This window comes from Castor canadensis, chromosome 15, assembly GCF_047511655.1.
Source record: "Castor canadensis chromosome 15, mCasCan1.hap1v2, whole genome shotgun sequence".
In the NCBI taxonomy this organism is placed as follows: domain Eukaryota; kingdom Metazoa; phylum Chordata; class Mammalia; order Rodentia; family Castoridae; genus Castor; species Castor canadensis.
The window spans coordinates 65,522,847-65,538,663 of record NC_133400.1 but is presented as its reverse complement, the minus strand read 5'-3'; the positions used below and the strand labels follow the sequence as shown (position 1 = coordinate 65,538,663).

The following is a 15,817-nucleotide window of genomic DNA, read 5'->3' as shown; positions in this document are numbered from 1 at the left end:
TTCTAGAAGAGCCAATGAAATTGATAGAAATGTGAAGGGGAAAGGAACAAGCCAGCTCCTAATTTTCCCTATTCCTGTCCCTGTGGATTCAGGGATGGAAGGCTGGAAGATGTTAACATTGTGGTCCTTTAGAGTACATTTCTTTTGAAAGGCTTAAACCTTTAGAGTTTTCCAAAATATGTGCAATTATATGTAGGCATGTGTCTGCTGTGGCAGACTTTCTCTTTCCAAGCTATTCTTACAAATGACATCACCCAGAAGCCAGCACCCAGCAGAACTCATACCCAGTGATGAACCAAGGCAGAGAGTTTTCATCCTAATGGCTTCCAGCTTCCTATTCTGCCAGCAGTTTGGTGGGGACGATAGTGTAAGGGTTGATTCTGGTCCTCAGGAAGTCTGAAGAGTCTCGGAAGCTGCGTGTTATGCTCCGATGGCTCCCAACAGGACCCAATGTAGTGCCTGAATACATAGAATAACAAAAAGAACCCTAAGAGTTAAGGTTGATTTAATTTGGGGCATTGGTCAGTATTCTTAGTATAAAAATACTGATTTTCGATGTTTGTCCAAGTTTATAGTGAAGGAGTTTAGGAGTCCGGTATGTGTGTTACTAAGTGATACACACAGCATAGTGACGTAAGAACTGGACTAGGAGCCAGAAAATCTGGATTTTAGTCCTACTTTTCCCACTGGTCAGCTGGGAGACCTCCAATAAGCCACTCACCTCCTTCAAATGTCAGTTTCCACTTTTGCAGATGTATGGGTATGTATGTGTGTGGACTGGTACCTTCTGTACCGACTTTATAAGTGATCTGTGAGTGTAAAACAAAATTCAGAACTATATGAAAAGAAAATAGCATCATTGAGTTAAATGGTTAACTCAAATTACTGCCTGAAATTAGTTTTTAAATGTTTCTCACTTATGCTGTGAGAGTTGCATTTTGTTCGTAGAACTCTGATGACTCATAGGTAGGAACTTCATATAATGGAATTCTAATAATAATACTGCACATTTGTAAAGCTATGTGTATGTTTTTCAATTTAAATTTAATTTCTTTGCATTATTGGGGATTGAACCACAGCCTCATGCATGCTAGGCGAGTACTCTACCACTGAGCTGCGCCTCCAGTCCCCTTTTTAAAGAAGGGTTTGTTTTGAACAGGATCTCTCTAAGTTGCCCAGGCTTGCCTCAAACTTACAGTGCTCCTGCCTCAGCCTCCAAGTAGCTCTGACCACAGCTATGTGCCATCACCGCCAGCTTGTGAGGCTGTATTTAGTGGTGTTTTCTCACTTGGTGGTTACAATGATGATGTTTAGCGCAAGACTAATTTCCACTTCATATAGAGAGAAGTGTCAGTGCAGGTCTAGAAGCCTGGTTTTCTGATGTCTAAAGCCTAATGAACCACATATGAATATGCACATATGAATAATAAAAGAAAAAATAAGATTTATTCAGAAAAAAAAATTAAAAAAATAAATAAATAAAGCCACGTCCTTCCCCAAAACTTCACTGCTGGTGCCTTGCCAGATCATATAAAGGAATGAGGCGGCTAAAGAACAGTAGAAAAGAAGACTATCTAAAACTACCATCCATCCTCTTAGATACCTGTCTGAAATCACTTCAATAGGCATAAATCAGAACAAAGTGAAAACATATTTTAAATTCCCAGATATTGTTTTAAAAATTTGCTGCCTCTGAAATCACATCATTTCACAGCAAGTTGCCATTTTTTCCGAGTGACTGCAATTCGTAGATAATATTTCTGATGGGTATTCATTGTGCCCCTTCTCTCTTTCAGCAACCGATCAGCTCCTAGCAACCATGATCGGATACAGCGTCTGCGGCAGGAGTTTCAGCAAGCCAAGCAGGATGAAGATGTGGAAGATCGGCGACGCACCTACAGCTTCGAACAACCCTGGGTGAGTATCTGGTTCCTGAGCTCTTTATGAAACAAGACCAGACAGAGCCAAATCCCTCTGACCTCTAACACATTGACCTTGCCCTCATTTCCATCTGGGTTTTATCATTGCTAATTTCATTTTATCTCTTGTTCCACCATCTGTCCTCCATGGCATAATAGGCTTAATTAGTCTTAGGACATGACATTGCCTGACTATTCTTGCTCTCAACTATATATTTTTAATTAAGTTTAGTAAATATTTTTCTATACATACATCTTTCTCAAAATCAGAGCCAGTGTAAATTCAACTCATGTCTTTTTGTGTCTGTTAGGCATGAAGTGAAATGCTTAGTAACTCTTGATTCTTCATTCTCCTTCATCCCCTTTGGGTATTTGTTGAATCCCCTATTTATCTGTCTGCATCTTTGTTGTAGTCCAACTTCCACACAATCACCAGAGTGATCTTTTAAGAACAAAACTTGGTGTGGTGTTCTCAGTCAGACCTGCCCTGAGTCCTGATCCTGTGTTTCACCTCTAAAATGACAGCACTTATGGAAGGGGAGCTGTTGGAGCAGATTTGGGGGTGTGAGATGATGGAGACTGTGAAGAATCTCTTTGGGAAACTTGAGGATGAGTCATGGTTGAATAAATATGCTGATTAAGGTAGGAAAATCTAGCTGTTGGCATTAGGAAGGCCAATCCACATGGCAGTATGACCCTAGCCAACCATGCTTAGGGGACTGAAAGTAGAGGAAAACACATTCACAGATTAATTCTGTGATGGAGATGGGTGAGGCATTGTGGGGTCTGGTAAGGATTCTAAGAGCAGCACCCAGTTTGTCAGTATGGGGAGTGCAGCCTGGGAGGATGCAGCTGAGGCCGGTAGCCTAGGAGATACCAATCCTAGGAGGCTGTGGTCAGAACAGTGTGCATTTTGGAATCCAAGATTGTGGAGGTAGCAAAGTTCTGAATACTGTTGAGATCCAAGGTTTGTTATCTGTGCATGTGAGTTACAGAAGCACAGGAGAAGTTAGTGCCTGGAATCCAGACAAAGTGTTCAGATATAATTAACACACTGTGTGTTCAAGAGGATAGGGCAGAAAAAACAATGGCATGAGAAAAGACTTGAAGTAATACAAATGATCCTGCTTTATTTGCAGGACAAACTGCCTAGCTGAAATAGACTTGAGGGGTTGGTTGCATTGATGGGAAGAGAAATTAAAGGTAGAGTCACAGCAGGAGCCTGTGAGGCTAGATGGAGGGTTGGAAGAGGGACAGTCAGGATACAACCTTGGTCCCAGAGTACAGTGGCTTGGCTCTCCAGGCTGAAGTTTGTGAACCAGGAAGAGCAAAGTAGATGATTGTCCTTCACCAAGCCATCTGATGACTTGAACAATTAGGAGGAATCTGACTGTGTAACACAGATGGAAACAAGCTCCTCGGGTTGAACAAGCTCCAATTTGCTGCTGCTGTGGAGCAGAGCTTCTCAGTATGGTGCACAGATGCACCTTCAGCATCACCTGGAAACTTGTTCTAAATACACATTCTTGGGCCCTGCCTCAGGCCCACCCCTCTGTGGGTGGGGCCCAGGAATCTAGGTTCCCCAAGTTCCCCAAGTTAGTGTAGACATGTTCTACTCTGAAATGCACTGTTTTAGTCTAGGTGGTCTTTGAGACCCTTCTTGGTCCTAACACCCAAAACCCCCAATACCTTACACAAACCTTACATGTTTCTGATTAAGGGAATTAATGATCACACTGGAGTTGAGGTGGATTGATTTCAGGATGAAAGGAGACAAAGGAAGAGTGGGAAGCAGTGCTAGGGTGAAAGGCCTGACCTTAGTTCAGGTAAGGAGGATGGGGGCCTTAGAACAGGCAATCAGCAGCATGGGATCAGCGTCCAGGAGCAAAAATGCCTTATGAAATCCACCCTTGGCCTGGCTATAACCTTGACTTTGGAAGGTTATAAAACAAATGCTGCAGAGCTGGGTGCTGGTGGCTCATGCCTGTAATGCTAGCTTCTTGGGAGGTAGAGATTGGGAGGATCAGCATGGTGACACAGGTTAAGCATAATAAGATTGTGATCCAGGTCGGCCTGGGCAAAAAGCAAGACTCTATCTCAAATATAATCAGAGTGAAGAAGACTGGCGAAGTGGTTCCAAGTGGTAGAGCACCTGCCTAGCAAGTGCTAAGTCCTGAGTTCAACCCCCAGTACCACACAAGTTCAAATGAGCATTTCCTACTTTTTGGCTCTAGATATCTTTCATGGAGAGATGAAAAAGTGATTTAAAATCTGTTTTTGAGGTTTTGTTAAAGGAGTTTTTTTGAATGAGGATAGTCAGTATGTTGACATATATTTCTGTGTTATCTACTTAATATGAACAATCACTCCAGGGAAAAAATGCTTGAGAAAATCTGTACATTAGGAAACACAACTACCAAAGGTTGTAGGCCAAATGGTTGTGTATCAACATGCACTGCAACTGTAGACAGACAACACGGCTGACATAGTGTTTCCTGAAATGACTGAGCAGGGAATTATTAGGATGACAGGCTGACCACCTTAGGAATGGAATAATTTCCTAAATTGTGGGCCAGAAGTTGACCTTTTCTTTTTATTTTATTTTTTTTTTTCATTTTCAAACAATTGGGATATTGCTATGGACTCTCCATTCTGATCACGTAAATGAGCTTAAAGTAACTGCAATTCTACTTAGCACATTAATTTTCATTCCGCTTCTCATCGCTACCTCAGTAAGAGCTGTGCAGTTGTCCACAATGTAGCTTGGGCTATGCCTTTTATTATCCATTTTACAAAATGAACTGTGAGGATCTTGGAATCTTTTTCTCTCTTCCTGTATGTATTCTGACCTTGCTGGGTCACTGTTTTTGGAAGGATGAGAGCATGATCTCACTCATTGGAATGGTTTGTGATCATTTTAGTTTAAGGAACCACAAACTCATCTTCAGACTGTGTGTACAACTTAGATGACATAAGCTGAAATTGTCCTGCTTGTTAGAAATGCCCACATACAAAGTGCATCCAGACATGTCATACAGAAAAATATCCAAGCCAATTACTTTATGTACAGAGTGGGAAGCTGCAGAAAATTCATCTAAATAGTCCTTTCCAATTCATCTATTTTGAAAATGTTCTCTAAAAACTCTAGCAATATGGACTGCACCTGCTCATGGGCCTTTGTTCAAAATAATGTTTGGGCCTGAGGGAGCTGATTTATGGCACAAAAGGTCTTTAGATGAGCAGAGGCCCAGAAAATTTCCTTAGCTCCATAATTGAAGCAAATTCTCTCCCAGGTTGAGTAAAGAAAAAGGAAAAGCAAGTTCTTCCTCACATAGTGCCAGGTGCAGCCTAAATAAAGCAGAAACTTGCTTTAAATCTTTCCTAAGATAATGGAACAATAGCTGAGGTTAGGGTTATTATCACAGAGCTCAGATATAGACAGGACTTAGTGTTGCTTTTAAAAGAATTAAATTGCAGACTGCACACATAAGTACAGTATGCTGTTAAAACTTCGCAGATACCTGAGTGTTGCCCACAAGGAGACTTGCTGGCTGAGACGATTGATAGATGGGATAATGGAGCCTTTAATAGCTATATTGCTAAATCCTTTCCATCCCACGTTGGTAGTGACTTAAAGCAGTTTAGTCCTTCAGGTAGAAAATTGACCCTCTGTAGTATGAACATCCTCTTCTTCCCCAAGCTTGCTTTCTTCCTAGCTGCTATCTTTAAACAAATAGCAAAAGCCATCCTTTCCTGCATTTTCCTGTTCCAGACTTCTCAGCTCTTCTTGCCCTTTCTGGGTTTCACCTGCTTCTATTGGTGAGCCAGTTGTAGGGCACAGCCACTCTGCACCCCTAGATTGCCTTCCCTGTGCTGGGGAATTGGAGAAAATGGTGGTTATCTTCTCTTTTTCATCTTTTTTATAACTAGAAAGGTATTGGCTGTCATTTCTTCATAGTAGCTTCCATGCATTGACTCAAAAATTGCCACCTTTCTTGGTAGCCTACAGTATAATCAAACTGGGCAGAAATCACCTTGATTGGCAATAGACCTGGAGAAAGCCATTGTTGCAACAAAGGGGGCCCTCCATACGGAGAGAGCCTCTGCACTGCTGCAAAGTAGACCCCTTTCTTTTAGCCCCAAGACCCATCCCTCCAGGCAACCTTTCATGTCCCAAGCACATTCTTCCTGTAGAGAACCGGATGGTGGGAACTCATGAACTGCCCTGGGTTGACATGAGCACCTGGTGCTAGGGCACCTGGCTTGTCCTTATAGACCTACCCTTTTATTTTCAGTGTGCCTCTAGCTTCAGGTGGGGAAATAAACTAGATCCAAGCAGCAGTAGGAAAGATGAAATGAAGACAAATAAGTGTGTTAAGACCAAACATTCCTTTATAAAAACTTTATGAGGGAAACAGGTATGCTTTGCAGATTTGTCAGCCATTACTCTGATTCAGAGTAGCAATTAAGCTTTTCAATATTCAGAACCCACAAGAGTTTAACAACAAATTGCAGTGGAAGGCTGAGAAGCCAGGATAGATAGACAAAAGTTAATTTTGTTTTGATTAAAAGCTATAAATAAGTGTACTACCGAAAGGAGTTACCAATATTAACAATGGCCACTTTTAAACAGTGTATATAACTTAGATTATTTTTTTTCAATTCAATATTCCTATTAACATGTATTAGTTGAACAGGGGGGGGTTCTCTGTGACATTTCCAAATATGCTTACAATGTACCTTAGTTAGGTTCACCTCTACTACCATTCTCCCTCATCCCCCTCTCCCCTACTTAAAAGGAGTTCAATAGGTTTCATTGTTCTATTTTTATACAAGTATATAGAGTACATTCACCACATTCACCCTTCTTCACCCTCTTCATTCACCCTCCCCTTCACACTAGTACCCGCCTCAAACAGGACCTGTTTTACATTCTTGTCCTTCATTCCTTTAAAGTGTATATTCATTTTTCACAGGGATTAAGGGAGAGTAAGGAAGGGGGTTCATTTGATTAAAGTATGATATTTTTATAGGTGAAATACCATGGGGAAGCCCCTTTGAACACCTTGCATTCTTTACATGATTTATTGCATAAAAATTATTTTTACCTGCTACCAAGTCTTTAAATTGTCATTTTTATCAGAATATGGAATTCACATTGTGGGCATATACGGTATATTTGATGTGCTAAAATAAGGGTTCTAAGACATAAAGATCTATCATTGGTTTTAATTATCTTCATCATCAGCTTAATTCTTATTCATCATAGGTGTTCATCTCAAGCACACAAACATTTTGTATTTTTTTTTTGTTTTCTATATATACCCTTGGCATATGTGAAAACTTGAAAATTTTTATTATTCATAAGTTAGGTAGAAAACCTGCTTCAAATGAACATTTATAAGAATATTTACATGTATATATATATATGTATATATCACATGTTTCTACCTTGTTTTTCTTATCTGTGAGGAAAAATTATTTGGTATGTTTTAAATTATTGAATATCTTATGTAAATGTTATAAGCTAGTAATGATTTATTATAGCAACATGTCTTTATAGTAATCTACAAAAAAGTCTTATAGTATCACCTAGTGTTATTTAGTACTAAAACTTTGTACTGTGTATTTTTATTCATTAGTCTATTAACTATTTTGTATTTTTTTATTTTTGTAAAAAAAAAGAGTAATTTAGAGAAATGCTTAGTTAATGACTCAACTCAGTGAAATACTCTTTGGGAGCTATTTCTTATATTTTGTTTTACATGACAATAATAGCAACACTTTAGAGCTTCCTCAAATTTTAAATAGTACCTCTTTATAATCATGATAAAGTCAAGTATTGCAACTAATTTACAAAAGCACAGAACACATTTTTCATTGTGGTTTTAAACATAAGCCCCTGAAGACATTACAGTGCTACTATATAATAGCTATGTTTTATTTCTATCCTTCAGCTTCTATTGTTACTCTAACTTGCCATCTTTTGGCTTTGTTTTTGCTTTAAAGGTCATTTTCTTGTAACCAATTTCATCAAAAACAAGGCCAGGTTATTTGTAACTTGGCCTCACTGTCTGACAGTCCCCAGAATTATTACAGTCGTGCCTCCACCTGTGTTTCTCCATGCACTCTTTGCTCTGTGACTGTTGGGAAGCGACAACTCAATTCTCTGTGAGATTACAAATTCTCTCTTCTTCATTTCTTTGTTTTTGTGATTTGGGACTTAGATACCTGATTCTATTTCTGCCATAGGCATTAAAACCAGAGTATCTAAAAGGCAGGATTGCCAGTTTTAAGACTTCCCATCACTTACACATTTATGAGATCGTCATTGAAGTTGTGTCTCCAAGTGGAGATTTTTTTTTTAATTTGGCCAAGTGTAAAACTTGGCAGAAAGATTTCACTGAGGTGTGTGTTAGTCTCGTCGTGTACGCAATCTTCCTTAAGTTGTGTGGCCCATCAGTTTCATGATTAAGGTAAAGATAATTCTTTTTACTGACCCATGCTCTTTACTGCATCCTCTGGAAAATGAAACTGAGTAAAATAGTAATGGTGACCCTGTTTATAATTCATCATAGCAAACATGATAATATGAGAGATGTCAGTTTGCCCATACAAAATCGTTCACTCCTTTACATTCCTGGGCTCCTATGCTGGTCATTTCATTACCAGAGTCCATCAGCAGCCGAGCAGATCCTTACAGCTGATAAGGTTTGAGCTGAACAGTGTCAGAAACACAGCTGCAGAAACAAAAGCCCTTCAACTTTTTCTTTCTCTGTCAGAATCATAATTTCAGGCCGCTAGGAGAAATAACTTAAAAACACACCTGAAATTTCCACAAGACCTTGCATTTGCTTTTCACATCTCTGTAAGCAGTGTGTCACAAAACAGCATGAGCTTAAAAAGCTGGTTACTAAATCCCGCTGCAGAATGCCAGACCCTTCAAGACTACTTGACACACGCAGATAGCTTGCACTGAGTGGGAAGGAAGGGAATGGGGCTCTTTGTGAGGGCAGAGTGGAAATTGCACCATATTTCTCCCTTTGTTTCCCCTCTGCCTGTTGACTTTCTTCAAGCTGCTCATGGCTCCCCACGACCAGCACGACAGTTCAGCAGCCTATTTGGCCAGCCTCATCAAGTGTGGGGGAAGAAAACGCCTGCCTGCTGTAATGGAGTTGGTGAACAATGGGTTGCTGCTTTGTTTGCATAAGCAGAAACTCACTGGGCAAAGTGGTTTTTTTGCTGAAGGCACCACGGATGTGTTATTTGAACTAAGTCGTAGAGTGGGTCTCTGAGCACACATTTATCCCAATGAGTGTGGCGAGAAACATCTACTAGTAGAGACTGGGGTAATATAAAGCCTAATCTCTTCCCACATTATTTTTGTGTCGGGATATTTTTAATATGTTCACTGACTGTGCCCATATGCTTGGAGATTTTTGTCCTAGACTTTGCCTCATTATTGCTTATCAGCAAATAAGATAGTGCTGGCCTTGGCAGAAAGGGGACACTGGATGCTGCTGGGTTTCTGTTCAGACAAAAGCCAACCAGAGGGGCTGTCTTCAGGTATTAAGCCCCGAGTTATCTTCCCGCTCTCCACTGAACACTAAGACTGCTCTTTTAGAAAATTATTATCAAGTAAAAGTCTGCCACTGGCTGTCAACTCTAAAATAAAATGGATAACATGTTTTAACATTTTTCACTTAGGACACTCGTGTTACACAGTGTTGAGCAACACAAACACAAACACAAAGACAATAGAGGTGACCAGGTACCACCTGGTTTATCCCTGTATCAGTGATAAACCCTTCTGGATGTTTGTAAAGTTAGAGGCCTCACTGTCTCATTTCAGCTGAGACTCTTTCATTTCAAAAGGCCAGATCTAGAAGGTAAGCTAACAACTGTAAGTGAGGAAGTAGAGCTGTCACAGGGTCTCTATCTGCACAGCACAACAAACAAACTCAGCAATCTACTTGTGGTGAGCAGTTCCCAGCAACAGATGAGGAGGCTATGATTAAGCTTGGTAAAGGCCATGTCTTACTAACTAAGGGAAGCACATTGCCTAACACCTGTTCTTTGGCTTTTAGGCTCCTTCTGTTGCCAAGTGCTTCTGTTCCTTGTTTGGCTGCCATCTTTGGGTTGGAGAAGACCTGTCTTGTGGCTAACAGTGTCTCCTTTAAACCAATCTTGGTTAAATTTTCAAATTGTAGCTCTGTCATTCTGTAATAAAAATGGGAGACCACCATATTATATCCTACTGCTAGACTAAAATACACAACAACCCCCAAAAACTTCACCAACATAGCTAGCTTTCAAGTGTGGACTGTGAACTCGCCCACTTTGTGAGTTCCTGGAGCAAATTTTCACTATGTTTTTGGCATTAACATTGTTCAGTTATCTAAGCAGCCTTACTTGCCTTGTGTTTGGTGTGTATACACAGGGATGTAAATTGATACCTCATGTCGTGTATACCACTCTCATTAAGAATACCAGCAAGATTGACCTCTCCAGTTTCAACCATGCGCCAAAGCTAAAATCACAACTCAACATGAAGTGTGTGGGGCTGAGGAGCAATGATTTGGTTCCTGTCTCAAACAAACTTGACGTTAGGGAGAATTTGCGAACTGGTTCTATGTCAACTTACAAGAATCAAAAGGCTCAAAGTACACAAAGACCAGCTCTGTGGCAGAGCACTAGCCTAGCATGTGCAGGCTCTGGTTTGATCCTCAGCACTGCAAAAGAAAAACAAATGGAAATTGAGTCATCAGTGGTGTGTCCTGTGTCATTCCCTTCTTGCTAATGAGCTGTGCTTCTCTCTCACAGCCCAGCTCCAGGCCAGCAGCACAGAGCGGCCGGCACTCGGTGTCCGTGGAGGTTCAAGTGCAGCGGCAGCGGCAGGAGGAGCGTGAGAGCTTCCAGCAGGCCCAACGCCAGTACAGCTCACTGCCCAGGTACACAGACACTGGCCAGCACTCCAGACATTCCAGGCCTTTCAGAAACTTCCCTTTCCCAAATTGCAGTGGTTTCGCCAGTTTACATAGGGCACTCACCCAGAAATTCAATGCTAGGATGCTTGTCTTGGGGAAGGCACCTTTCACTGTGGGGCAGGTAGACTAGGAAGAAAGGTATTTTCAAAGACATCAGCATTTGCACCCAAAATCTCCTGAACCAAAAATTAAGCAACATGACATGGCAATGCTGGGCTTAGTGGCCAGGACCTGGGCCCTAGTACGGGTTCTGCTCTTTTCTATGTGTCTATGGACAGTCTGTCCCTTGTCTGAGAAAGAGGAAGGGAACTCTTCTTTTGCTGAGCTCACAGGGTACTGGGATAAATGATGCTTGGTGCATCCAGGGCTCTGTGAAAGTAATGTGAGCACTCTATACTCCATCCTTTTGGGGGATCAATGGTTGCAAACTTCATTCTGTGACCTGGCATGCTGCTGCTGTTCACTGTGGACACACAGAGCCCCAGAGGTGTTTAGCCCCTCAGGTGGTAGCCAAGTAAGAATGATTTCTCTGCCAGGTTCCCAGGGAGAGATAGCTCTACTCCAGGCATCCTCTGCCAAAGTCCTGGACAGCTCTGTCATGACTAGACCCCAATACACTGAGAGAAGAGCCATTTTTCCATCAAAGTATTTCTTCCAGGCAATATATAGCAAGTAAAAAAAGTGTGGAAAAGCATTCAGCTTTTCAAACTTCCCCAAGCAAATCACTCCTATAGTCCCAATTATTACAGACATTTGTTGTCCTATTTCAAAACCAGGTGACAAAGACATTTTTAGTGTCTTTGATCCATCTACCATATTGATGTCAAGTAGACTTTTGAATTTGAACAAAGTAATTTTGGTTGGGAGTCAGGTGATTATCTGCATACATTTGATCCATGTAAAAGTGATCTGATTCAATTTTTTTTTTTTTTTTTTTTGGTGGGAATGGGGTTTGACTGAGTCCTTTTAAATGTTAAATAATCACTATGATGACCACAAAAGACTTTACATTGCCAGGGATCGGCCAAGGGGACATGAATGTGAATGAAAGTCCTAACCAATACAAGTGCCACTGACATAATAACATGTACATTTAGTGTTCTTTTTCAGTTCATAAGGCTGTATCTCCTTTGAGAACTAAATTATTTTGGCTTTTAAATAGGAGTAGTCACCCATTAGTCATTATTTAGTTCACCCTAGGTAAGAGTTAGTGAAGTGTGGGTCTGGACAGGTTCTTGGAGATCACCTTGTCTTGAAAGGAAACAGCTCAGAGAAATCAAGTCCTTTCCCCAGGGTCATGCAGCTAAAATTCTTTTTCGTAGAATTCAAACCCAAGCCTGCCCATGCCCTACACGATTAGTACACGGTTGCTACCATAGGCCTTTGTTCCCAAGTTTGATACTTGTTAAAGATACCTTTGGAGCTCTGCTGTTCTTTGCATTTGGAGAAAGGCCAATGAGTCACAGGTAAACACTCTGAGAATTATCCATAAAGGTTCTGTCAGTTCCCTTTCCCGGCCTGTTTAGGTTACATTCCATGGGCAAGGTGAACATCAATGTGGCTGACTCAACACACCTGGATAAGCCCTGACTCTACAGCCACATGGGGTCCTTGACACATCATGGCTTGTGTGAGTGGAATCCCTGGGCTGCATTCTTGTTTTTATTGGCTAATTCTTAGTTTCAGAGATTTTAGCTATGTTTAAGAGCTTTCTCAAAAATGAAGAACTATAAAAAAGTACATATAATGAGAGAAGGAACTCAGGAAATGCAAAGGGCCAAGCAAGCAGGGAGATAGGAGACATTGTGCTGGGGATGACATGGAAGGCAGGAAAGCTGAGGGGAAGAGACAGTAGGGTCCCAGTTCTCATGAGGAGGAAGAACAGGGGTGCATGCGATTCCACTGTGTTTCTCCTGAGTTCCATATTGTACCTTTTGTCCCAGTCTTTTCTCTCTCTTTCCTGTGGTTTTTTAATTAATTAACAATTTCAGTTGACACATAGTAACAGTATGCATTTGTAGGGTATAGTATGACATTTCAATTCATGTATACAATGCTTAATGATCAGATCAGGGTAATTGGCACATCCATCACCTCAGACATTGATCATTTCTTGGCATTTAGAACATTCAGAATCTCCTGTTAGCAGCTTTGAAATATCCAGTTAGTGGATGTCACCTCATCTTAACCCCTCTTTTTCTGCCTCTACATCCCTCTTTTCTGTACATCTCTCCTTCCCATCCCCCTTCCCCAAAATTCCCAGTGGAACTATCCACATCTATAAGCATAAGTGGGTTGCTGCTGCTATTGCTAGTACTACTGCTGTTCTTAGTGTTTTCCACACTAAAAATAGACTTTTCCTCTGGGCTAATTGTAGCTCCCTATTTTTAGTTATTTTATTCCATTTAGATATGAGAAAAACAGACATCATCAAAATAAAAGTTTCAGCAAGACGGGCTGGGAGCTTTCTGCAGCATGTTCTTCTCTTTTGGAGAAGAGCTTCTCAGTGTGAATTTTGGTGTTCATGAGAAGGGTCAGGAATGGAAACTCTTCCCCAGCTCCATTCCTGGCAAAGTAACACCAATCACAACAGGCTGCGTGCAAGGCAGCAACCTGAAGAAGGGGAAGAACTCAACCAAGAGGCTAGAGGGGGGCCTGCAGCAATCTACGTGAGCTGGAATCAGATCCAAGATGCTGGCATGTGCTGTTCTTCAGAGACACTTCACCTTATGCTTTTTGGATGGTGACAGTTAGCAGAGTTCTGTGTAAACAAGTTGGTATGGCATTTGAAACCAAAAAGATTTTACACACACACACACACAAACACACAATTACAAAGTATAGCATAAAATAAAACAAATGGTCAAGACTTTGTATCAGTTGCATGAGGTAAGGTGGTTTGAATTAGAAAGATGTATATGAGCCAGACTCATTTGTAAATTCTAACTGTAATTAAGGAAATCCATGGACAGAATTCGAGTCACATTTTGAAATGTCAGTGAGAAACACTAGCCAGGTGGAAACACTAGTTTGGGAGGAAAGGAGACCCAAGTGGCCCCACACTCAGTTCTCAATCAGACTAGGATGTTTTCTTTTTTAAAATTCTTCAATTAGTTCTTTTGGTTAGTATCCAAAAACCAGGTCTCAAAGTGAGCCCAGGTACATGCAATCATGGGCACTGACAGAAAGACTTAAGGCCCTTAATAAAATATTCTGCCTGATTCTTTTTTACTGCATCTCTCCATTTCTCTTCTTTCTCCTCTGCCTTGGCTGTGTGTCTGCTGGTTGATTTTTCCTGCTCTGTGAGCATCTTTCCCAGGTGGGTCTCTGCATATCATGTGTGCTACCCACCTGGCCCACCAAGCATGTCTCCAGTTTGCTTATCTGCTTCTTAGCCTTGGTCATCATTTTTGTCCTTCTACATCTGCCTTTCCTCAGTGACTTAGTCCTTTTGTTAGGCATTAGGTCTTTGGCTAAAGTCTTCTACAATGAAGATGATCTTCAATCTTGACTGGAGATAGTTGTAACCATTGGAGATAGTCCTTGCTAAGCTGGGGTGTGTGCATTGATTGGGTCCAGAAATCTCCAGGGGCTCATGGCAGGACCAAAAAAACCTAGGTGTTGATTGTAAAGAAATGCAGTGAAAGAAGACAGATGCTTCAAGCTGGTGGTGGTGGTGGCCTTTGGCTGAGGGATCCTGGGCAGTAGGAAGACCATGAGTCCTGGAGCATGGACTTCTAATTTCTGCAGAGGTATTTGGGAAGTGGCCTTCCCTTAGTACAAGCTCTTTGATCTCCACCCTGCCCTTCTGACCAAAGAAGGGAAAGTTCATGTTGTTGTTTACTTTTTTTCCTTTGGTCCAAAAGACACCTCCAGCTCCAAAGCCTGATCCTTGAAGGCAAAGTGACTTTTTTTTTTTTTCTGAAACATCTCTTCTAGTGCCTACTAGTCAATCATTTAAAGTGGGCCAGTCCCTAGGCCCTTTTCTAAGCATTTTTCACATGATATTCCACTTATTTCTCCCCACAGCCTTTAATCATCTGTTATATACATTTCTTAGATGAGGTAAAATGCAAGTGAGCATAACTCCCCCAGGGTCACACAGCTACCAGGTCGGAGTTTCAGGATCTGAATCTGTGTCTATCTGTTCCCAAGCTACTCTGCTCCCGTGCCCAGGACCTGGAGGTCTAGCTTTCTAGTATAGGAAGCTCTTATTTTCTGCTTCCTTTTTTGATCTCTACAGTTGGCTCATTTCTCATTCTTTTCTTAATCAAGAGTGTATGGATACCAGTCCCTTCCTTACCAAGAAGCATGTGTGTGCATAGATCTGTGTGTGTGCATTTTCCCCATACCCATTTCAAACCTCAGGCAGTCTGCTTCCTTCTCCCTGTACTGATTGACATGAAGAAAACTTTAGCTACAAGACATTCATTTTTCCACATCACCATTATTTCCATCCCTAACAAACCTTAGTGAATTCTCATATACTTCAATGTAGAAATAGTCTGTATTCCTAGGAAAATCCAAAATTCAGTTCATGGTGCACAACTGCCATAAAGTGATGCCTGAGGTCTTTCGGCATTGGGGAGAAAGGGGGCTTGTGGATCTCAGCAGGTCATGGGTAAAAAAGAGGCAAAATTTAAATTGATAACTAACTCATGAAAGGACACCCCTCTGTTGCTGTGATATCAGTAAGAAGTTCGTTGTTTTAATTAAAGTTTCATGATTAATGTCAAATCCCTAGTTTCATGCTGACACGTTCTATCACTCATGTTTCTGGGCAGATTAATTTAGGACTTTTTAAGTGAAGATAATCAGTGCTTTAGGAAAATAAACTATTCCATCAAATCTAAGGAATCTTGCTTGGGCTGAGGTGTACATGGTCTGACTCATACAAAGAGAGCCAGATAG

At 41.1% G+C, this 15,817-nt stretch overlaps 1 protein-coding gene across 30 annotated transcripts in view; it reads left to right on the top strand.

Moving 5' to 3' along the window:
* Pard3 (par-3 family cell polarity regulator) overlaps positions 1 to 15,817 on the top strand; it is a 689,221-nt gene that overhangs the window by 595,569 nt on the left and 77,835 nt on the right. For all 30 annotated transcript variants that reach the window (XM_074056357.1, XM_074056355.1, XM_074056356.1 and 27 more), the window contains 2 exons: positions 1,797 to 1,917; positions 10,743 to 10,870. In XM_074056357.1, the coding sequence (XP_073912458.1) occupies positions 1,797 to 1,917; positions 10,743 to 10,870 (249 nt within the window). The remainder of the gene's footprint in view (positions 1 to 1,796; positions 1,918 to 10,742; positions 10,871 to 15,817) is intronic.